Source organism: Gambusia affinis, linkage group LG01 (genome assembly GCF_019740435.1).
Source record: "Gambusia affinis linkage group LG01, SWU_Gaff_1.0, whole genome shotgun sequence".
NCBI classification, from domain to species: Eukaryota; Metazoa; Chordata; class Actinopteri; order Cyprinodontiformes; family Poeciliidae; genus Gambusia; species Gambusia affinis.
In genome coordinates, this window is record NC_057868.1 from 4,138,153 (window position 1) to 4,162,949 (window position 24,797).

Below are 24,797 nucleotides of genomic sequence, written 5' to 3' on the forward strand. Positions count from 1 at the left end.
TTTGGAACAATCGTAGTCAGACGTCCTCGAGCCTGTTCTTCTGAAGCGATGATGACGTTGCTGTCCTTGTTGATAAAATAAAAAAGGTTTGCAGTGAGTATCTTTATCCCATGTTTATTAAGATTGCGTCCGCCTCTTCCAAAAAGGTGAAAGCGCTGTCAATAGATCCAGAGGTTATCAATGAAGGTCACTGAGCTGGCAGAGCAGGTTTTAATCAGCCATTTGTTTATCAGCCTGGAGTGTTTTTCGTCTCCCCATTGAGGTGATGGAATTGGACCACTGAGAAATAACTTCATTTTTAATTTTCCCATAGTGTTCAAAAGAATATTAAAGTCCTTTTTCAGAATCTTTTCAGATTTCAGAATATCTGCTTTGCCAGATCCTTGGCTCCAACATGCACAACTAAAGTCTCAATATCTGGCTGATCAGTGGTTAGAGAGAGAACTTTGTGAGTTAAATCAGACACAGTGTCACCAGGAAAAGAAATCACTCTTGTTTTCTTTGGATTGCAAACGTTACTGATTCCATTTAATGCTTCATCTCCAACAATAAGCACTTTTGGCGTACCTTTCGTTTTCCTGGTGGTTGCTTTGTCCTTTAGGGTCTTGGGGGGTGGATGTGTTGGTCTTGCTTCATTGCTGATGTTTGATGGTGAGGTTTCACTTAGAGCCTCAGGCTGGAGTGCAGAAAATCTGTTTTTCAGTGGGATTCCCACAGTGTCAGAATGTTTTGAGGTTTGGGCTGGCTGCTTTCTCCTTGGGAGCGGAGTCGGTGGAGCTGTTTTGGTTGCAGCTGCTTGTTTGTTTTTCTTTGGTGGAGCAGGTGTTGAAGTTGAAGGTGGGTTTCAGCTCAGAGCCGGCCATGCTGATTTGTCCATGTGAGGGGTTCTCCCTGTCAGTCGCCTTATCGGATCCACAGTGTGAGACTTTTGCTTCGGCTCTGCACCCAGAGCATTCCAGGGTGTGCTGCATAATGTACGACCTCTCTGTTGATTTGAGGAAGAGTTGTCTCATTTCCACAGGTAGCATTGATCTCATAGTTCACTTCCAGCAGTTTAATCTTCATTTCTATAGACATAAGTCGTTGTATAATACTGCTGAGGTCTCTGGGGTCGGCCGGAGGCATTTTGCCCTGGTTCAACTTGGAGATGAAAAAAGTTAAGGTAAAAATAAAAGTAAGAAAAACCCCTAGTCCTTAGGTTTGAAGTAATCCAGTTAAGATGTCAATAATGTAAATATAACTATAAAAACTGTCACTTTAAACATAACTCACAGGGAAAGTTATCAGTAAGAACGAGAGAGAGCAGGATAAGCTGTTCCTCCTTCAGCTGCCACATAGCACAGCAACTTTATTATTCCTTGGTATCAATTGACTTGTTGCAATCTATTGACTGTCAGACTTTTAAACATGGGGGATTTCGTGGCGGATGTGGATTTACCAACTGGTGCTAGTGCACTATCTACTGCTGGCAACTTGGACTTTCCGGCCAGCAGTAGTGACACACAAACGAGCAAACGGGTGGTTAAACTTTCTGCTAAAGTAATTCTTCAAGAACATTTTGGCAACGAGTACAGGATAGCAACTGCATATATAAATAAAGCTCTGAACTGGCCATCAATAAAATCAGAGGATGTTAAAGCTCTACAACCTTATTCTTTATTTCTATGAGGATGTTATAATGTGATGGAAGAACATCATTATATGCAGGAGCTGGATATGTCAACAAGAAAATGATGATTTCCAAGCTGCCATACAAACTCAGAGAGAGATGGAGATGTGTTGCTCATGACATTTTGGACTCATACGACCTCAGAGATCATTTTATTGATCTGGTTGTATTTCTGGAGAAACATAAGGATTTTTTCTGATCCAATTTTTGGTGACATTGAAGTGAATGCACCACAACATACCAGCTGGTCTAAGGTTTCAGCAACTTCAAGCTACAGTCAAAAATCGCTACAGTCAAAAATCAAAAGTAAAGGGAGTAGTTTTGCAACCATAGCAACATCAGTGGATTACACTGAAGATAAAACTACATCCAGTGGATCAAAGACACAAAGCTGTACTGTCATTGTTGTTCACATGCTCACCTTATGGATAAATGCCAACAGTTTAAAAATAAGAAACAGAGAAAATATAAGTTTTTGAAGGAGAAAGGGATTTGTTTTGGATCCTCATGCACTGGTCACACAAGCAAAGATTGTAATAATCGTTTAATCTGTGAAGTCTGTGATCAACGATATCCCACTGTGTTGCTTATTCCAAAGGCAAATTCTGAGCCTGAAACAGTAAAAGGGCTAACAGGAGTTAAACGATCAACTCTTCCCCAGACATGTGGGCATACAGGGGCTGGAAGGAGTTGCTGTATTTTGTCCATCATTCCAGTACAAGTGAAGTCTACCAAGGGAGTGGATATCGTACAGATATACGTATTTTTGGATCCGGGTAGCACGGCTACATTTTGTTCAGAATATCTCATGCAAAGATTGAACATCACAGGGAAAAGGACTGACTTCCTTTTTAAAAAATGGGGCAGGAAAAGGTTATTACTGCTTATTCATTGTCTGGCATTGCGGTATTAGGGTTGAATGGAAACAATTTTCATCCTCTGCCAGAAGTCCTAATACTATAACTGCTGCAGAAATGGAAAGATGGCCTCATTTGTCAAAGGTTCAAGTCCCCACCACAAAAGCCAATATTGACTTGTTGAAGGAACCAACGCTCCCAAAATATTAGAACCTTGGGAAATGGTCAACAGTTGTAGAAGTGGCCCATATGCTATGAGAACAGTGTTGGGCTGGGTGATCAATGGTCCTTTGAATGGAGATGGAAATAACAGCAGTACTGAATTGAAGCTCCATTCTGCTGTAGTGAACAAAATCTCTGTGTCTAACTTGGAGTTCCTGCTAAACAATCAGTAGGACCACAACTTCAATGAAAAAATCTCAGAGAAAATTTAAATGTTAAGAGAAGACATTCAATTTATGGAAATCACGGAGTCCTCTACAACTTTACAGGATAAGAGATATTGTCTGAGGCTGCCCTTTAAGAACCCAGATGTCAACCTACCACAGTGGAGGAGCAGAGAGAGGGGGAGGAAGTACAGTGAATTCTCTGCCAATTTTAAGGTAAAACCAGCAGACTGTAATAACGACGAAGCATTACTTCTGCTTTGATCCAGAGAACAGACTCTCACTTTTACTGCAAATCAGAACATATGTGAATACAGTATTTAAAAAGTGAAGATGCCCAATATAAAACCTGCAGAGTGGGAAGTTACTGCTGTGCTAGTTTTTATGAATTGCTTTTAACTGAATCTGAATATATGGACTGTTGCACACAAAGCACTAGTTCTTCTCAAAATATTTCCTTTAGAACACTTTTGGATAACAAAAAAACTGTTCTTTGACTCATGTCTTTTTCCGTAATGAGATAGTTAAGCATCTCGATTCTGCGACTGCAGATATCACGGATTCATCTTTTCAGATTTTGCTCTTAAAGGAGGTCACTTTGGGAACCTGGATGCTCACAAATGTTGGGTCATTTTATGAGTCATTCTTGTTGATCAACAACTCATTCAACCTTTGCCATTTGCATGCTCATTTCATGCTCACTTAATGCACCTCCGAGAGCGTTTTGGGCTGAGCCGAGGCAGCAGAACCGAGGGCCAGTGCTTGGTGATTGCCAAGGACTGACCTGACATGAACTGCTGCCACAGGTTCTTCTCTGCTCTGCCTTCACCGAGCTCATTTCATTTCATTATCAACCTGAATTGCGTTCTCAGGCACTTTTCTGAACAATATAAAAGAGGGAAAGAAGAAACTTGCTCTCCTTTTTCCAGCTCATTACAAAGGTGAAGCAAGTCTGCAATGGTTTTATCTCAATTTTCCAGTTCCACTTTGAAAAGAAAACACGTAATAGGAGGGATATAGCCATTTAACAATCAGACGAGCTGCATTTAAACATTAGAAATATGAGGCAAGACGAACAACTGCAATCTAAAACTAACTTTTTTTCACACGCAAATATCCATAGAGCAGGCAAAGAATATTTCTGTGTTTTCTATTACAAGATTTCTACAAGTAGCTGATTGAAAATGAGAAATGAATCACCTGTGCCGTACCATTTGTTCTTCAAAGCAGCCGACGGCCCCTAGCAGTTCATTGTGATTAAGGTTTGTGTATCTAAAACGTGCATCATTATTAACATCTAACAGGTTTACTGAAGACTCCAGGAGAGGCTGATTTATACTTAAAAAAAACCCAGTTAAATGCAATCCCTCAGGTTTCCAAATAATCTGCTGAAATATAATCGCCACCACAGAAAGTGTGCAGAAAACTCCTGCACAGAGTTTCATGAATGTAAACACTAAGAACCTATTGGAAGTTTTTTTTGTTTTTTTCTGCTGCGACTCGTCCAAGACTTTCTGTGAAGTTCTTGCATAAAATCCCATCGTTTCACCTTGAGAATATTCCGGCTGTGTGTTTGAGCTGCTGGAAATTTATACAGTATTCTTATGGAAAGAATACTGTGTGTAAATAATTGGGTTATTTAAAAACAATTATGATCATGATTCATATTTAAAAAACAAGGTCATTATGCAGTATTTACCGTATTATAGCTTCCTTCTGTTCATTTGTCACACCTACATACTTTTAGAGTTTTTTTACTAATAATAATTGATAGGTTTTTATGTTAATTACAAATATAAATACTTAGGACTGTAAGAAATTATGTCTGCTCTTAGAGTGTGTGTATACCTTTAAGTGATGTTAGCAGCAGGATGCGTGCCGAGTTGGGAAGCAGATGGCCTGGAGATAAGAGCTGACACCTAGCAGGAAAGTACATCAAAGACTAAGGGTCAAAGTTTTATGACCTAGAGCAGGGGTGTCAAGCTCCAGTCCTCAAGGGCCGCTGTCCTGCAGTTTTTAGATGTGCCACAGGTACAAAACACTGGAATGAAATGGCTTAATTACCTCCTCCTTGTGTAGATCAGTTCTCCACACTGTAAAAAGTAATAAGTTCACTTTACTTAAAAAAAGTTAGGAAACCGATTGCCTCAAAATCTTCAAGTAAAGTAGCTAAAAATAACTATGTTTAGACCACTCAGATAAAGGCAGTAAACCTGAGTGCCGTTAACTCAAAATCATTAATTGGGTTAACTGTAAAATATTCATTCAGACAACTCATGCAATGGCAGTAAACTTGAGTGCCGTTAACTCAAAATCATTAGTAAAGTTGACTATAAAATGTCAATTATGACTACTTCAAATTGTGAGTTATGTCAATTAAGCAGTACTCATAAAAATAAGTTATGCTTACACGTTTAAGAGTTCACATTACTTGCAAAATATCAGGAAACCAATTGCCTTGATATGTTCAAGTAAGATGAACCAAAAGTGTTAAGTTATTGAAACAAAAAGCCAACAGACAACAGTTTGAATGGAAAAAAAATGTTTAATAATTAAACAAGTTTACCTTAAATACAAGGTTCTCAAGTGTGGTTACATACACACTAACCTGGAAACAAAGTTTTCCACAGACTTTTTTAGGGAAAAATGACACGACTTTTTTTCTAGGGTAGCCTTCAATCTAATATTGAATCCTTCAAATGGCCCTCAGTCTTTAAAACTTTGAGAATCCCTGCTTAAATGTCTTTGTTGACTGGTGTGAAACAAAAACTCAATTCTCAATACTAGAGCCCAACATTTATCATAACATTGATAAAGTAAATAGTGAAGTAGAAGTAATGTTTCTCCTCATTAACATAAAACCATTTAGTAGTCTGCAAGTGCAATGATGCTCTCTCCAACAAAAAAGAATCAAACAAGAAATAAAAATAACTTTTCCAATAAGGGTAAAGGTATCAACGTTGATCCATAATGTCACATCACATTCACTCATTGCATCAGAAGATTTTGAGTGATTGTATTTTTTTTTAGGATTTATGTCCAAGTGAGAGAAGCACCCTTTGGATGAAGTCAAAGGTGTACTTCAGTTGTTGAGGGTACTCCAAATTCAGAGCATAAATAAGTCCAAAGAGCAAACACATGGCATGTGGAAGATTTCCAAGATCATTCATGACAAGACTTCCTTCCAAAATGATGGCAGTACTTGAAGACTGGAGGTGCAGTGAGTCAGTGGAGGCCTGCCTGTCCTCAGGAATGATGGTCAGGATCCCAATGGGGGTGTGAGACACATCTGGGTCTTCGCAGTCCTAACAACAATAAGAAGTAACACCACAATTATCAACATAACACTTCTTTAGGGTGACCAGACGTCCTCTTTTCCCGGACATGTCCTACTTTTCAGACCTAAAAAATGTCTGGGGGAATTTAAAATCGCAACTGCCTCAAAACACATTACATAGCTTACAGTGCATTGTGAGTACATTGCCACTCCGTTCCACTACTCCATTCCAGGTTTCTTTGTATGGCAAAGAATCAGCACATGTACACATGCTGCCGATTCTTGTGCTACCGCTCTTTTCAGAAACCCAAATCTGGTGACCCTACACTTCTTCATCATGGCTGCTTCTCCTACAGTTTACAGCTGTCCTACCTATGACAGTCTACTCATCATAAACCTTCTATAACAGTACAGCGGCTTTTTTAACCCGTCAACATCTTTATCCTTATCCCTTTTCCTTTTTTGCTTTTGCGCCCGGACAGCTTTTTTTTGCTCTGCCGCTCCATCTTGTTGCTACTAAATAAACATGATATTTTAACGTTAGTCCCAGGCATCGCTAAATCATTACACATAAAGTTAACCTCAAAACCTGGACTTACGGATGAATTATATGGCCGAGATAACGAATATAAGTTTGCTAAAAAACAGTGGGACTTACCGTGACAAAACTTAGCTGCAGCAACCGCCGTATTGTTGACAGTTTGGCGTTTCTTTCAAACACGCCGTCCACTGTCAGTGTCCAATGCGCATGTGCGTTCAACGAGAGCCGAATGATGCCGAGTTTTTATTGGTTATGCAGATGCGTTTTGCTCACTCATAACTCCAAGTTCGGGTTACTTGCTGCTGATGAGTTTGATTACTTGCCTCAGTAGAAAGTTGTCTTTGCTAAGTTTAAGTTAGTATAGTCAACAGAGTAAGCTGGAATGAGTTCAGGTCACTTTTCTTTTTGAGTACACTTTACTTTTACATTTTACAGTGCAGAGCCTTGCTAATGACCTAATTATCCTATTCAGGTGTGGTGCAGCGGAGGCATATCTAAAAGTTGCAGGACAGCGGCCCTTGAGGACTGCAGTTTGACACCCCTGACCTAGAGGGACACAAGAACTGAAGTTTATGACCCACAGGGGGTCAGGAGCTGACCCAGAGAATCATGGGAACTGGAAATGCAGGAAGACACCATTGTTGAAGTAGAGACTTCTGTGTTGACAGCTGTGTTTTCTGTTTGCCGCTCCTTCTATGTAAATGATTGTAACTTGAACTACACTTCAATGTAATAAATATGCAATTGCAAAGGAGCACATTAGAACTGAGATAAGAAGATATCCCTGGGCAGAGTTCTCCGTTCAATTGTAAGAAATTTTACGTCTCCATGTGTTTTTATTTTTGTCCAGCGAGAATGTCAGGTTATAGATCTGACAATAATGATGATTTAATGAGAGAAAAATCCTGTAAACTAAACAGACCATATGGAAACAGAAATAAACATGGAGGGGTTTTGAGCATAACACACACGTTTGACATCTTTCCTCAACTGCGATTTTGGACTTTAACTAGGTCACTCTTTTTTTTCTGCTTGATTTCTGAACCATGATCACTGTTATAGTTCATATAGTTCTTAAGGTCTAGATCTGATCTAATGTGTCCTTTCTGCTGATTTTGTCCAGTGTTCTCTAGTTCGTTCTCACACTGCGCTGAGTTATACAAGTCACACTCTTTGAAAAACACGTTCTCCTCCTCAACTGTGGGGGGGCTGCACCAAAAATGACATAAAAAAATTAGAAGAAGACACTGAGCGCGTCTTCTTTTTTAACAAAATGTAAACAAAAATGGAATAGCATCAGATGTTAGTGGTGGTAGAATTTCTCTTATGTCTTTGATAAAAGACCACTATTCACTTCTCCTGCTAGTGCTAGGCTAGAATGTTTGCTTTAGTTGTATTTACCCAGAATGTTCTGTGCTGTAGTCCACTTCCTGCTTTTGGAGAGGTCTCTGGTTCGCTGGATATTCACATGTGCATTGGAACCCCAGCAGAGTTCACTTCAACTAAACTGAAGTTATTGTTGAAATGAGAGTTTTTAGGGGATCAGAGTCAGCTGTTTGGTCTGCATCAGAGTTTGATTGATTCACCACAAACAATCTAAACTTTCTAGGCAAATGAATTAGTTTGATTTCAGCAGACTGAATAGGGCTTGGAATAACATATGTTACTCCTAGCATATCACTTTTCCATGTTTACTTTATTTATAGATAATATTTGTCACCACGGTGAATCCCTTTGCAGACTGCTTCTTCTTCATAGTGTGATGTGTTGCTCTTAGACATTTTTGCCTCCTTCATGTCATCAGACCTGCAATGCATTGGCAACCTGTCCAGGTGTAACCTGCCTCTCGTCTGGTGACAGCTGGAGATAGGCACCAGCACCTCTTTTGATATAAATGGGATAAGGGTGTAAGAAAATGTGTGCATGGATGGATGTTGTCACACACTGAAAAAAATGAACTTAGGCAGTTATCACATTAACAAAAGAATATCATATACTTTTAACTAAATAATTTCATGTTTCAAACAAAAACGTGATACAATTATGTTGGATAAACAAGAAATTCAACAACTTCACGTTTATGAAATTTAATCATGTTGAGATAACAGGATTCATTAGTCAGACTGATCTTGTGCTGAAGCCGAGAGATCACAGGATATCATGCGAGTTCACACGAGACAATCGATTTTGTCTCAACTTCAATAACGTATTCAAGTTGAGATAACGTGATTTAATTTAGTCAGATTCATTTCCCTCTGAAGAGGGTCTAGCGAGATCAGGGGATCACGGAAGATTTTGGAAGTTTTCCCAGGCACTGTCTTTGAATTAACGTAATTAAATTATGGAAAGGATTTCTACACGATTAAATAGTTTTCTTTCAGCATGAAGCATGTTTGTTGAGCTAACTTAATTTTCACGAGTTGGATCAACTTAAGTAGTGTGAAGGTATCACTGTAACATAAGTTGGTTTCTCCAGCATGTTGTGGTGGCGCAGGGGTTTAGCACACTATATGTTAGGAGGCCTTAGTCCTCGATGCAGATGTCACTGGTTCGACTCCCAGTCCTGGCAACCTTTGCTGCATGCCCTCACCCTGTCTGCCTACTGTCTTAAAAAAATACGAGCCACTAGTGCCGCAAAAACTCTTTGGAGAAAAAAAGGAAAAAAAAAAAAATTGGTTTCAACTACATTGCCATTAATCTTAGTAAAGTAAATTATTTGGTCCAAAGCATTGCAAATTAGTTGGGCTGGCTCTTTTAAATTACATTGGGTCCAACTATAGTAAATGAGTTGAATCAACCTTAATAAATTAAATTGAGCCAACATATTTGCTTTAAATTGGAATAACCATAATAAATTAAGTTGACCTAACACATTTGCTTTAAATATGAGTAACAGAATCACATGGTGCTGAAATAAAGCAAAGTAATCAGGTGGAAAACCTTTCAATGATTTTTTTATGTTCATCCAAAGAGGGATTTTTTTCAGTGCACGGGTTCTATGAATTATTTCTCAATTTGTCTTTGTTTGGCAATCATCAGGCCTTTTTCATTTGTGAAATGATGCTCACTTTCCAAAAAATGTGTTAAGTACCACATCATGTGAAAAAGATGAGAAGATAAAGAGCATTTTTCTTCAAAAGAAAAAATAAGGTGCACAAATTTGTGGCAGGAAAGGTCCTGCCCTAAGTTTCCCTAATTAGTAGGACAAAAATGTGAAATAACATTTTTGGTGGTTAATTACCTACCTCATTAGTTCATAACGGTGTCTGCGTGGACAGAAATTATAATAGTAACTCTTAAAAGGCAGATTGTCTGGGCAAATCGTCAATCTGAGAGGTTCTGTTCATTTGCAGTCTCAGTAGACCTCAACTCAGCTTGAAAATTGAAGCACAGAGCCCAGCAGTTTCCTCTTTGTCATCCAAGTCACATTTTACTCCTGGCTGTGGTATGTGTTTCCTTAACTCATTTCAATAGTCAAATAAAAAAATCCAACCAGTGAACTTTCAATATTTTAAATCATAGTCTTGTACTGCCCTCAGGGCGCGCATAAAATTCAGATTCTGAACACAGGAAGGTTTGTTTCAAATGATGTGTGAGGTTACAGTTTTTAACAGGAGGAGCTGCTATTTTGATTTTGCTTTCATTTTCCTGTTAACCCTCCTCATCAACCGACCATGCTGTGCTCTGGTAATCTGTGGCTACTTTCAGTGTTCAGACTAATTAACTTCCAAATGTAGGCTGTTTTTAATAGATGCTCATTGAATGAGGCACAGAGTTTCATGGTGACATCTAAGCTAATTTTGATGAAAATTTTCCAAAAATGTTTTGTTTATACTGTGCTTCTATCAATTCACCCTTTAGACTTCCTGCACAAATATTCTGGTCCACTGAATTTTTCTTGCAAATTTTATATGCAATTAATTTTATATGCAAGATAAATTTGTCATGGTTTGACATTACTGCCACAAACTTTAATGTCATCAATTAACAAATATTCAATAGAGCAGGAAAAATTAGAAACTCTTTGAGTACAAAAAACATGTTTTTCCCTCTTTACTTAAGACCCATAAATAAATCCAGACATTGGAACAGAATGGATAAATGGATGAATACTTCATTAATACTTTGAATAAAATAGTTGTTTTAAAGCAGGGTAGGAAGTATTATTGATGATTGTTATTGAATGCAATAAGAACCGACCTAAGTTACAATATTTATTCTCGGTATTGTTGCACATTTTGCCATAAGGCCTTAGACGTCATGAAAATTGTTATATGTGGTGTAAAACTAGCAATGAACAAGCTGGATTGATAAATGCAACAAAATCCTTGACGAAATGCAATTAGAAAGCAGAGACTGGTTCAGCTATGGACTTGTTTAAAGTAAAGCATATTCAAAAGTCATTAGATATTTTGCAAACTAGAATTTGCTATTATTTGTCTTTCTAGATGTGCAAAGTTATTAGAGACTTTATAATCTATTTATTTTTTTATTGAACGGTCATGTGAGTTTTTTTGGTTGTGTTTTCTTTTGGATATCTAAAATGTCTGCAGTTGAGATGTGGAATGTTCTGTGAAAATAAAAATGTATTAGTCTATGAGAGGGCAAACATTTTTATTATCATCAACATATCACTTGAAAAAGGTTTCAAAACAGCAATATCGCTGTTTATTGCCATAATTTCTGGGACAGTTTATTGTCCAGTATAATTTGCTATACAATGACAGACTGAGTACTATGATTAGGAACATTAATATTTTTCTCTATAAAACATCTAAATCACTTTCTTTTGTACATAAAACAAATAAACATATCTGAGCTAGGTTCTATGCAAACAGCTTATTTTACCTCCCAATACCAGTTGCTCCTTTTTAGCGTTAATGATACTCTCATTATGCTGACGTTGTGGCCCCGTTTTCCTCATCTTGTTTGGCAGGCCAGTTGGCGGTGGGGACCTGTGAGATAGTGACGCTCAACAGAGACAGCAGTGTTCCCAGGCGGACAATCGCACGGCAGACCGCTCGCTGCGCCTGTCGGAGAGGCCAGATTGCCGGCACCACCAGGGCGAGGCCAGCTTGTGTAGAGGGTGAGTACAACAAATTCCCTAACTTTGATCAAGGGACATACGCTCATCTTTTGGACAAAAACAAACAAAAAAAAACATTTAAGTGAGAAAATGGGAAGGGGGGGAGGAATCAAGTAAAGGTCTCCAGAAAACTATGTTTTAATTAACCTGACCTTGCTCCATTAACTGAAAGAGAATCCTGGCAGTTAACCCATTTGTGTTTTTTTTTTTTTAAGTATTACCCATGATGGAGATTTTAGAAAGCAATTAGATTTTTTTATTTATTTATTTATTTTATCAATAATATCATTGTTGGAGCCTATAAAGAATTAGATGAATTTATTTTTGCTAATGTATTAATGTTACAGATCTAAAGTTATGTGAATGATAGATCTATTGTTATTTATTTGTTTTTTGTGCTTAGACTCTCCTCCTTGTCAGTCAGCCTCCTGCTCTGATTAACAAGCAGAAGCAGCAGCTGAGGTTGTTCTGATTGTTTGGTTAAGGAGTGAGGTGTGAAATAGTTTCTCAACCGCCAAATAAAGATTATATTTACATCTTTTGAAAGTCAACTCGGAGAATATTTCTGTTCTTTTTTATACATAAAGAAAGCTTATATTGTGCAATCAGAAAACTCTCTGAGTGCTTTTTGTTTTGGATGAGTCGGAAACCTCCCCCTAGAAACTACTCTGGCACCTTTTGATTTTTAGAAACTTGTTAGCATGCCAGAGTAGCCGTAATAATCATTATAATCTTTAGATATAGCAAATTTATTGTTTTTAGTTGGCACAGCAACCTAAGGAATCTATTCACTAGCAGGAGTTTTCTCAATCAGTGATGCCTTTTGTTTTCTCACCTCTTTCACCAGTAGAAGAAAATTTCCTTTCTAAGGGACTTATGAAACTTTGTCTCTAGGTAGTTCAACTGTTACACAAATAGGAACCTTGATCTTGCTTAATTAGTGTGCTTTTTCTTGTCGAAGTAGCACTTGTTGACTCAGTTTGTAAAAATCTGAACAAAAAATTACACACGTGTAAAACTAGACATGCAGAGATGATACCAGGAGGACGTTAGGCCTCTTGTAGTTTGTTGTGTAGTTTATCTCCTTGCTATCTAGGTAACCAATGAGGTCAGTATATTAAATCAAAATTATATCCATCAAAAGTGCTCTAATTTACATGTTTAGGGTCAACGAACAGTGGCACAAAATAGAACTGACTACCAGTCAGACATTTACAAAAGTATCTAGCAACAGTAAAATACTATTTATCATATTCAAGGACATAATCTGCTGTGATTTGTCAACTGATTTTCATTATCAGAAAACGTCTTTCTCTGAGCTCCTAAAATTGGTACTTTGACACTTTTTCATCTTTAATTTACATGGAGGGTTGAAGTAAAAACGCAAAGGAAAAAAAAACAAAAACAAAACAACAGTTTTGTTCACCAGAAAAAAAGAAGTTTAATACTATATTACTGAGTAATGTTTAGTTCCCATCCATTGCTCCTCTGTTTCTACAATAATGACTTGATTTCTGAAAGATATACAGATGTCAAAACACCTGATTTGGCGATTTGTCATAGGTAACTTAGTAATGGGCATGTCTTTATGGGTTCAAGATGAAATTGTCCATTGGTAATTTCCCTTCAAAACTTAAAAGGTTGTAAAAAGTACATGACTGAGAGAGTAAGGGCCCTCTTAGTTTTTCTATTGTCATACATTATTATTTCAAATAATCAGGAACTTTGAGTAAAACCAAATTACATTTGAATATTGATTTTATATAAGTAGGGAAAATACTGTTCAAACAAATTTGGGGCATATTGTTTGAATAGTGATTCTGTAAAATCATTAAATTCAATTAACAATATTATAAATAAAATTAACCAAACATATATTAAAGTAGGCTGAAGCAAGTAACATCATACATAAAAACAGGTGGTTGCTAATGCGCTTACATGTCAGGATTACTGTGCATTGCTTTGGTGGAGAGTGGTTATTGTGAATAGCTTTTTAATTTACTCATTTTCTATTAAAGAATCAATCAAAAAGCAGCAAAACTTGTCAGCAAATGTTTTGTGGTGTTAGCCTTTAGCTACTCTCAGTATCAGCTTGGATGCACTCGACTGACATAATGTAGCATAAATATCTGTGATGTTCCACCCCGCAGTACTCATTCTGATCTTTTCTCAGGAAAAGAACTTCACTCAAAAGGCTTTCCATTATTTTGCTAACTTTCTGCAATGCTTTATTGATGGTATAAAATGACTGCCAAAAATAAGCTCTAAATTGTTGAAATACACTAACAATACACAAATAAAACTGAGTCACTAACTGCGCAGATGTATTTTCTATGGGACTGACATAATAAGAACAGTATGAAAGATTGAACTAGAAAAAACCCAGCACAGGTGTAACTATTAGCATGACTGATGTCTCTGTTCTGTTATGCCTCCTGTTGTACTGATGTGTCGTCCACAATACTAGTGGCTTAGACACAACTGGTATTCAGATTAATTACACATTTACACAAAACCACTTTAGCGACTGTTAAAGAAGCACCTGGCATAAATAAAAAGAAAGAATTCATTGCTTTTCCGTCAGCGAGAAATTACACAACTTTAAAAACCAGTTTCACATCTTTGTATATTGTGATGGACCCGACTCAAACGAGGACAAATAGAGTTCAAATTAGAAAAAAAATTCAATTTAATTTTTCCAAAATAGCAAACAAAACATAAAGATTCAATGCAAAAATAAATCAAAGAATAAATAACAATCTTGGGCCCAATTTAACTGAGGTCAACTGAACTCTAACTGAACACAAACAAAACTGACCTTTCTAACAAAGAACAAAAGGCTGCTTAAATAGGGGTGGAGTAACCTAAATCTATCACGTGAGAGACATAACAAATGAATAAATACAAAATTAACTAAAGCATTCTATGAAACAAATAAAGCAAAACTAACTTTTACTTAACAGAAACAATAATAAGTGAATATTTAAGTGACAAAATTAACTAGTTAAAAACAACTTGAAACAAGTCTCCTCCTTCAGTCTTTCAAGACAAATGGTATGCTCCAGGTTTCCTCCTCCAGCTGTTTTGAATCAGCAGCACCTCAAACGAAACACAAGTGTAAGTAAACCATTCAGACAGACATTAACTAAAGTGTGCACCATTAGAAAATGTATATCTAAATGAAATAACTAACTTAAACACGTAAACTAAAATATAATATAAAGAAAAATACTAACACGATGTGGTGGTGGGAGGAGCATCCACCACATATATTAAAGTAGCTTTTCTGTACCTCTGTATCAGTTGTTGGGATTGTTAAAGAAGAATATTTTAAAGTTAATTAAATTTGGAAAAAGTTTGGATCTCTCTCTTCCTCTGAATCCCAGGTCCTCTCAGCGGGCGACGTGTGGTCCCAAGGAAAACAACAATGCGTGTTGACGTCACAGAATTACAGAGTTTAATTCAAATACAAAACAACTTATGCATTAACAACAAAACTGCAGAACAACAGAGATGAAAAAAACAAAAAGATAGAGATAGAAAAGGCAAAGACGCGTCTTTGGAGAGAGCTGATGCAAAAAGGCAAAATAGGAACAGCTGTCTGCCTTATTATTCCTGAGCACGAACTTTTATAGTGAAGGTGTGTCTTTCCTTTTTAATATATTCAATTAAGGCGTACCTCTGGTTGACCAACCAGAAGCTACCCCAAACACAGAAAAACTTAGAACTCCCCCTAATTTACGCCAAAGATCAAAGGCCATTTGCTCCTTGGTAGAACAATGGAGCAAGCAGCTGCATCCTGGTTTTCTGGGTTCTAGGGCCATTTGGGCAAATAAAAGCATAAAACAATACTTCACAGATACCTGTGAAATTCGGAGTGTCTCCTGTTATCTTCTCCTTAACAAAGCTAAATCCAGTAATTTGGTTCAAGGAAAGGTTACCTTCACAAAACCCAGTTTGCTCATCTGCACTCAACATCTCAAAAGATTCAAATCTTTGCCTTAAACCAAAAAGAATAACACATAAAATCAACAGAACAAAATGAGGTACAATTCCTTTTTAACCTATAAAACATAACATTCAAACAATTTCCATTTGATTCTGATATTGTCACAGATAGTACAATTTTCAAATACATTCATCATTTACTAGATTAGTAGTTCTAAACTTAGATAATACAATTTTCGTTAAAAACCTGCTATTAATAATTAGAAAAATGTCTTAGAAATTAAATGTTAATGATTTCAACATTCTGTGTTGTATTCAGGTTTATACCATCCCAGATGTTGGTTCTGGAAGACTTTTGATCTTCTGTGAACCAAACAGGCTTCTCTCCTCCAGGCTCAAGTTATACTGCCTTCCAGGAGATGCTAATTTTATGGCCTCCTGTGTCCTAATAACCCAGCAGGAGCCTCACTGGAAGATCCCCTCTGATCTGCATTTGGTTCCTGTATTTTAAATAATTACCACAAGCCTGTTCAAAATTAAGAAATTTATTCAAAATAAGAATGTTCAATATACCTTTTACACATGCCGTAAGCTTAACTGTATTAAGCACTAAAAATAATCATTTTTCCTCAACAGGATCGAGAAGTCACAGTAAGTCATAAAACACTTTAAGTGCAGCATCTTGAGACAATCTCGAAACATTTACAAATGTTCTCTTATTGTTTATTTTTGCTATAATAAAGAAACAATAAAAAAGAAAAATTGGACATTTAGGAAGATTAAAAATGGAGAAAAGTAGCTTATTTGCTAAGATCGTTTCTTGGGCAGGAAACGCAAAGATTTGAGCAAGTTTGAGAAGAAACTAATTAGTTTATATTGTTTATAGTTTATCTAATGTTACGAATATCTTTAAAAGTTTCATCTTCGGTCATATTTCAGTCCGTTTCCTCATTAATATGCAAGAGTTTAGAGCGATGCGCGGTCACGCGACAGGGGATGCAATTCTCGGCAGCAGTGGCGGCTGGTGCTAAAAAAACTGAGGGGGGCGCACACAAACAAACAAATGAAAAACAAACAAAACAAATCTTAAAAAAATAGCACTATTTGAACATGAATTTTGCCCTCCTTTCCTTCTGCCCTGCAAATTTCTCAATTACATTCTTGTTAAAGTCAGTCATCTCTGTGACTAGTCTTTTCTCCATTGACAACATGGCCAATGCATTCAGCCTGTCCTGAGTCATTGAGTTTCTCAGAAAAGTCTTGATTCTTTTCAGAGTTGAAAAGCACCTTTCAGCTTCTGCTGTGGTCATGGGTGTGGTGATGAGGATCTTCAAGAGCGTGACAGTTTCTGAAAAGACTTCTTCTAGATTGTTTTTCATAAACAGCTGGAGTAGGCCCACAGCACCACAACAGGCTTTGAACACTTCCTTGCTGTAGATGAGAGTAAGCTCCGTCTTCAGCTTACCTCGATTGAGCACTGGATAGGCTTTTAAGGTGTTGCTCAGTGCATCTTCAGGAAATGATGTGTTGTATTGTTCAAATCTGTCCCCCTGCAGGAGTGTGGCACTAACAAGGTGGTTTGTCAAAGAAAAGCGCTCCCTGGTGTGTCCCAGTATGATATCACAGACCTTAAGAGAAAAGAACAAACATGAAGATTATGATTTTATAATCACATTTTTCATTCTAAATATGAAATGTTATTTTGTCCTTTCTATTAAGTCATAGAAAGAAGGAACACATTTTATTTATAAACTTACTGATTTTAATAATATTTGCTGCCATTTTTTAAGGCTGTTAGAAATCACTTGTTTAAAAAACAAGAAAATCACTGCTCTGTGCTTCTTTGATTATATGCTCCTTCAGAACAGAAAACTTTAGGTTACTTTCGTAACCCCGGTTCTCTGAGTAGCATGAGTGAGTGTCTCACTATGGGAACGCCCTGGGCGTGACCTCGTCAGAAGCTCCAATTACACTCCACCAGCCCTGATTGGCTGGGGATAAGTCTGTCAGTGCCAGGGAGAGGGGGCATGTCCCACCCCCTGCCTATGTATAGGACTGGCCCTGCACAAACAGATCATTCAAAAAGTCAAACCCTCTTCCTCGCTACGAATGAGCAAGGAGGGTGGCTAGGTGAGACACTCACTCATGCTACTCAGAGAACCGGGGTTACGAAAGTAACCTAAAGTTCTCTTTCATAGCATTTGTTTCGTGTCTCACTATGGGAAAATCCTGACTCCCGGATTGCGTTGCAGACCCAAGACCGACTGCTAACAATATAAGTCATTGATGGGTGCTTGGTGGCGCTGATGCCAAGCTGAGCACTGAATGAGCCAGCGGTTGAGCTGTGACATCAAGCTTATAAAACCGAGCAAATGTATGGGGAGAAGCCCAGCTTGCTGCGGCACAGATCTCCTGGATGGACACTCCTCTAAAGAGGGCCCATGAGGTGGTCAACCCTCGTGTAGAGTGGGCACGAAGACCCTCAGGAGGCTGCTGTCCCTTAGAGGTGTAAGCTAAAGCAATTGCAGCAACTATCCATTGTGAAAGTCGCTGTTTTGACACAGGTTTACCGAGGTGACCTTTTGCCCAAGAAACAAACAGCTGGTCACTTTTCCTCAATATTGTGGTCCTATCCATATAGGTGTGCAGGGCCCGAACAGGACAGAGTCCATGAAGACGCTCCTGCATCACTGAGGAAAAAGGTGGGGGATTAAAAGACACCAAGTCTATAGCCCAACATGACCCCACCACCTTAGGTAAAAAAAAAAACAGGATTAGGAATTAAGGTTACCCTTCTATTCCCTGCAGAGAATTTGGTACAAGCTGGGTTCACTGAAAAAGCATGAAGCTCACCCACCCACTTAGCTGAAGTAAGCGCCAGTAAAAGTGCTGTCTTCAGAGTAACAAATCTCAAATCCACCTGTCCCAGGGACTCAAATGGCGCATCCATCAGAGCCTCCAGAACCAGAGGAAGGTCCCATGATGGGGCCAGGGGTTTAGAGACAGGAAGCCGACGACGAACTCCCTTCATAAATTGGCAAACCAAAGAGTGCTGTCCCACGGTTTTCCCACCAAAACCCACATGGCAAGCTGAGATTGCTGCCAAGTACACTTTTATGGTGGAAAAAGCTTTACCCTTATCCAGCAGGTCCTACAGGAAAGTCAAAATGGTAACTACAGTGCACTGAATGGGTATTTCTTGTGCTTCTGCACACCATTTTTCAAATATGGCCCATTTGCAGTCTTAAAGAGACCTGGTGGTGGGGGCCCTCGCACTCTGGATTGTCTCAATAACGTTATGTGGGAGACCTACAGAGTGTAGATTAAACCACTCACAGGCCAGGCCCATAGTGCCAGTCTTTCTGGGTGGAGGATTTCCCCCCCCCGCCTGAGACAACAGGTCCCGCCGCAGCGGTAGAGGCCATGGTTCTCCCTGGAGAAGCTGGATTATCTCTGCCAACCAGTGCTTCGATGGCCAGTGAGGCGCAATGAGAATCATTGACAAGCCTTCGGCTCGAACTCTGGCTATCGTCGGCAGAATGAGGGCTACAGGAGGGAATGCATACAGGAGAACTCGGGGCCATTGGTGGGAGAAAGCATCCACCCCCAAAGGTGCTTCCCGGTCGTGAAGGGAGAAAAACAGAGGACACTGTGTGTTTTCCCGAGATGCAAACAGGTCTATTGAAGCCTGCCCGTAACGCAGCCAGATCATCCTGACTACCTTGGGGTGAAGTCTCCATTCTGCATACAGAGGGTTTCCTCTGGAGAGAAGGTCTGCTCCCCGGTTTAACACTCCTGGGATATGAGTGGCCCTTAAGGACAGAAAATGATTGCTGTTCCAAGTGATCAGCTTGTGGGCCAGCATATGAAGATGATGGGATCTTAGACCCCCTTGTCGGTTTATATATGCCACCACAGTTTTGTTGTCTGTCCGAACCAATATGTGATGACCCTTTAGGAAAAGGAGGAAATGTTTCAGTGTCAGGAGAACAGCCATCAGTTCCAGATAATTTATATGGAACACAGACATGTGTATGTCCCATGTCCCATTCACTGATTTCCCCTCGAAGATCCCCCCCCAGCCTGACAGGGAGGCATCTGTCGTCACCACTTTTCTGCTCTGTATAGTTCCCATGGGAACCCCCTGAGTTAGGAAGTGTACACTTCTCCAGGGACGTAGAGCTGCTCTGCAGGTGGCTGAGACCCTCACCCTGTGGGGGGGGTGTAGGCCCACCATCTGAGAAGCCACCCAACGTTGGACTCCCCTCATATGAAGGCGGCCCAGTGGGACAACATCCAAAACTGAGGCCATTAGACCCAGTAATCGTCTGCACAGACGGGGAGACACAAAACTTCCTCTGTAAAACAGGGACATGCAGTTCACAAGTGATTTTACTCTCTCCTCTGTGAGTTTCACTCTGGCTTGGGCAGAGTCTAGAAACAGACCGATAAAAGAGATTCTTTGACAGGGAAATAGGATGCTCTTCTCCACATTTATTTTGAATCCTAAATCCAGCATGTGTTTTGAGAGCAACGTTGTATGATCTGCAGCTTCCTGCAGTGACGGAGCTGCGATCAACCAATCGTCTATGTATGTGGCTACACGAACCCCCTGCTGCCTGAGTGGTGCCACAGCGGCTTCTGTGCATTTCACAAACACCCTTGGGCTCAAGGAGAGGCCAAATGGGAGAACGAGATACTCGTAGCATTTCCCTTGAAATGCAAATCTTAGATATTTCCTGTGTGGTGGATAAATCGGAATGTGAAAATACGCATCCTTGAGATCGATTGATGTGAACCAATCGCCTGGGCGCAGGAAACGTAAGAGGGAAACGTGTGTCAGCATTCTGAACTTGTATTTTCTCAGATGTCTGTTTAGAGCCCGAAGGTCTAAGATTGCACGCATCCCTCGGCCACCTTTCTTTGGTACCAGGAAATATCTGGAGTAAAACCCTGCTTGGGGTTTTTCCTGAGGGATCAATTGTATCGCTCTTTTCTCCAACAGAAAGGATATTTCCTCTTGTAGGAAAAGAGCTGCGGAGCCACTGGCCTGCGATTGAATCACCCCTCTGAACTGTGGCGGTGGCAGAGCAAATTGCAGCCGGTATCCATGGTTTATTGTTCTTAAAACCCACTCTGAGTTTGTGCAGTTTGCCCATTTTATCAGTCTCAGTGACAGCGGGCTGACAGGCCAGCTTGTGTTGCACGAGGTAATACCACCCTCTTGTGGCGCTGGCTTGCAAAACTTCTCGTCTCGCATCGCGCATGCGCAGGGGTTTCCCTCGGCCATATGTCTGGTTATGGGGGGAGGGGCTGCTCTCCCGTTAGGGAGCGACAAACCATCTCCCCTCTTATTGGTATTTGTTTGTTTTGCAACATTTTTAGCTGCGCCCTCGGCGTTTTGCCTGGATATGGCAGCTTGTGAAAGTTTAATGTTCTGGGACATAAAACAGTGCTTGTGGGACATGAACTGGGCCCAATGCGGGACATCCCGAACTGAACATGGTCCCCGTTACTTGCGCGCTGAGCGGGCTCGAACATTCCCTCGTTTGTGTGCCGAACTTTGCTGAACTCTATGGAAGGGCTCGGTGATGGAGCCGTGTCTAAGAACGAGTCCAGCTCGCTCTGACTTCCAGAAAGCTGTCAGGCCAAACGCTTCCTCCTCCTCACTGTCTGGGTGGACGTAGGTGGCGGCTGATCTGAGCGAGCGGCTTTGGGTTTCTTCGGCCACGAGCCCTTAACAGCAGCGCCTTTCGGAGGAAGATTGGCGGCAGTCTGGGTCTTCGGCAGCTTAGGGATTCTGAAAGTGGGAGGCAAACGCGCGGCAGCCTGGGCAAAGGTTTGGCGCTGGGATGTAGGACCGACGGCTGTGTGCACCGGTGCCCGTCTTGGGAGACACAATTTAAAGCCTCATCGTCCCTTTTCTTTTCCTCACACCTCTTTTGCATAGATGTAACAGCTGCACCAAACAGGCCATGTGGGATGATGGGGGTATCGAGGAGGTCCTCCTTTTCCCTGGTGGAAAGCGTGGTTAAGTTTAACCATCTGGCTCTTTCCTGTAGAACCATGAGCCCCATAGTTCTCCCCATAGCCTGGATCGCTACTTTGTGGAGCTGGAGACAGTGATGATACACACTTCATCCCACAGTGTAGCGTCTGGTGATGCAGTCATCTCCTCCTCCAGCTCCGCCTGATACGCCATCAGCATGGAAGAGGCGTTCATGGCGCGAACTGATAGAGCGGCCGCCTTGTAGGATTTCTCCGTCAGGTTTGATTGGAAGCGGTCCGCTGCTGAGGGGAGGGATGGAGCCAACCCACCCGAGGACATAAAAGTTTTCGGGTGAAGGTGCGCTGCCACCACTGGTTCGACGCGAGACATTTGGCGGAGACCGTGGTCGTCCATTCCCTCGCAGTCTAGAATCGAGCCACCTGCCACTGGGTGCTTCTCCCTGTATGGTTTGTTGCGCCAGGAAACTGAAAATTCCTCCAGCAACTCTGGGAAGAAAGGCAGGAACTGCTTTCCCGTTCTCTTGGCTTTTGGCAGCTTTTTACCGTCGAAACATGATTTTGCTGCTTCAGCCTGAACTTTGGGCCACTGGATATTGAGTTTTGCTGCGGCGCATTTACACATGTCATGCAAGTCCACATCCAAGGCAGACGAAGAAGAGTCACCATTACCGGCCTGGCTGACCCCCGAAGGTGTAGGTTTTGCGACCCGACCTCGGAGCACCAGAGGCGGTTCATCATCCTCCTCTTCGTCGGTGATGAGAAGCTCAGAATCTTCATCCGAGCCTCCGTCATCACCTGCCATGGGGTAATCAAGCGGGTAAGCTGTGAAGCTATGGCCGCTCACATCCAGTGGCAACGGGTTAACAGCGTCAAGCATGTCGCCCCAGCTTGGTCCTGGTTCTGCATCAGGGACCGGTGTCAGTACTTGGGCCGTCGTTTCTTGGCTAGCTGCAGCAGAAGCCAGTACGGGGTCGCCTCCGGACAGTGTCAATTGACGGGCCAGACGGCAACGCAGCACCTTGAGTGAGAGCCGGCTACAATGAGTGCACTCCTCCGATGACTCGAGGGCTGCTTGGGCATGCCTTAAGCCGAGACACGTCAGACACATTTGGTGAGTGTCCCAACTCGAAATCTTATTTCCACACGGGCAAGCTCGTGGGTTTTCGTCCGCTTTAGCCTCAGCCTTTCCGGCGTCCATGCTAATTGCAGGAATGATTTCTGAGAAGCTACAGTGAAGCTGGTGACAGCTAAAATGGCTAGCCTGATGTGGCTAGATGTCAGGGAGCGTTGCGGCTTACCCAGCTGATAGCTAGCACAGCGAAACAATAGCTTGCGTGAAGTATCGCTACTTCTGCCGGTATTGCTACCGATGGAGTATTGCTACTCGAGTGAAAAACAGTGAAGCGTATTTCTACCCAGCACAGTTCTTCACAGCTAACAGCGCTGTTTTGTAACAGACTGAACGCTAGTTTTCTCCCGATATAGACTACCAGTCTGGAACGAAGCGCCCGGCGATCGAGTTCGCACTCGTATCTATGGACAGTTAAGCTAAGCTCCAGGAGGGCAGGCAAAAAGAGAGAAACCAGTCGGGACTTCTGCTCGTAGCAGAAGAGGTTTTTGAATTATCTGTCTGTGCAGGGCCAGTCCTATATATAGGCAGGGGGTGGGACATGCCCCCTCTCCCTGGCACTGACAGACTTATCCCCAGCCAATCAGGGCTGGTGGAGTGTATTGGAGCTTCTGACGAGGTCACGCCCAGGGCGTTCCCATAGTGAGACACAAAACGAATGCTATGAAAGAGAACATACAGTCCAGTAGCTCATTCTGCACAGTTTTCGAAGTTCCCTTAAACACAGTAGCATTCTCAAGGTGCTCTTTTAGTAATCCATCAAGAGAAGCAACAAAATAAAATAAAAAAACATGAAAGATCCCGGGATTTTCAGAGCTCTTACTTTCATCATGACCACGCAAGGCCAGCTCAAAGGCTCCACAAAACTTAACAGTCTATTATTCTAGAAAGATGTGCCGTTTTTTTGTCACCTCTTCATTGTGCCTTCTAACAGCAATCCTGTAGCCTTCATCTAGCTGTTGAGCAATGCTAAGTTTCCCCAAAAAACTTAGCTTCATTGCATTGTCTAGGTGGCTGCGGCTGTTTTCGTGCCGTTTGCATTTTTCTGAAAGATGTTTTAAGTCTCTTACCCCAGTTGTTGTCCACATTGCCTCCGTGCCAGAACTTTGAAATAGCAAACACGGAAAGCAGTAAAAGGCATTGCTTACATCACATCCAGCTAGCCAACTCCGCTTGTCATAAGAAGAGCTGGAAAAGCCCGCGTGTAGGATCATCCACGATCACTTGCCTGCTGCTGAATTTGTAAATTGGGACGATCCGGTCCAAGCTCCTTTATCCTGTTTTTTTCTTCAAGTGAACGCTTTGTAAAAGCATTTTTTTGTAAAGACAAAACTGAATTTTCTCTCATTTTGAAACTACTCCACTTTGCAAACGTAAACGTGAATCGACCTAACGAACTGCAGCTGCGCTAATGAGTCGAATCGGGGATTGTCCACTTACACAATGTTTTAAAAAAAATTAGCCAGTACTGACACTCTACCAGTAATGACACAACAGAATGGGTGTGTCCAGGACGCAGAGCGCTGCGCCCTGTGGAAAACTTTAAATAACCAATTAAAAGTCAGCCTCAGATCACCTGCTTGCCAAAAGTTGATGCGCCTACATGCACTCTCTTTAGAACGGCGCCCTGCACATAGGATAGGAAGTGTGCACAATGTGAGCAATTAAATAGAATTATGTATTTACTATTTTAATAAATTCTAACATGTTTATTGGACACACAGTATGAATAAATACATTTCTAAGTATTTTGCAGTTCAGAAATCATTTATTATCTAAACAATCTAAATGGGGCGGCGCCCAAGCGCCCCCTACTGGCCAGCCGGTACTGCTCGGCAGGCATGCGTTCCTCAGCATAACACCAGGAAGCTTCATTGCTTCATGAGGCTTAATTT

The 24,797-nt window shown here is 40.8% G+C and overlaps 1 protein-coding gene across 2 annotated transcripts in view; it reads left to right on the forward strand.

The window, feature by feature from the left end:
* Positions 1 to 24,797, forward strand: part of tafa5l (TAFA chemokine like family member 5, like) — a 124,956-nt gene that overhangs the window by 28,363 nt on the left and 71,796 nt on the right. For both annotated transcript variants that reach the window (XM_044110895.1, XM_044110887.1), the window contains exon 2: positions 11,667 to 11,816. In XM_044110895.1, coding sequence (XP_043966830.1) covers positions 11,667 to 11,816 — 150 coding nt within the window. The remainder of the gene's footprint in view (positions 1 to 11,666; positions 11,817 to 24,797) is intronic.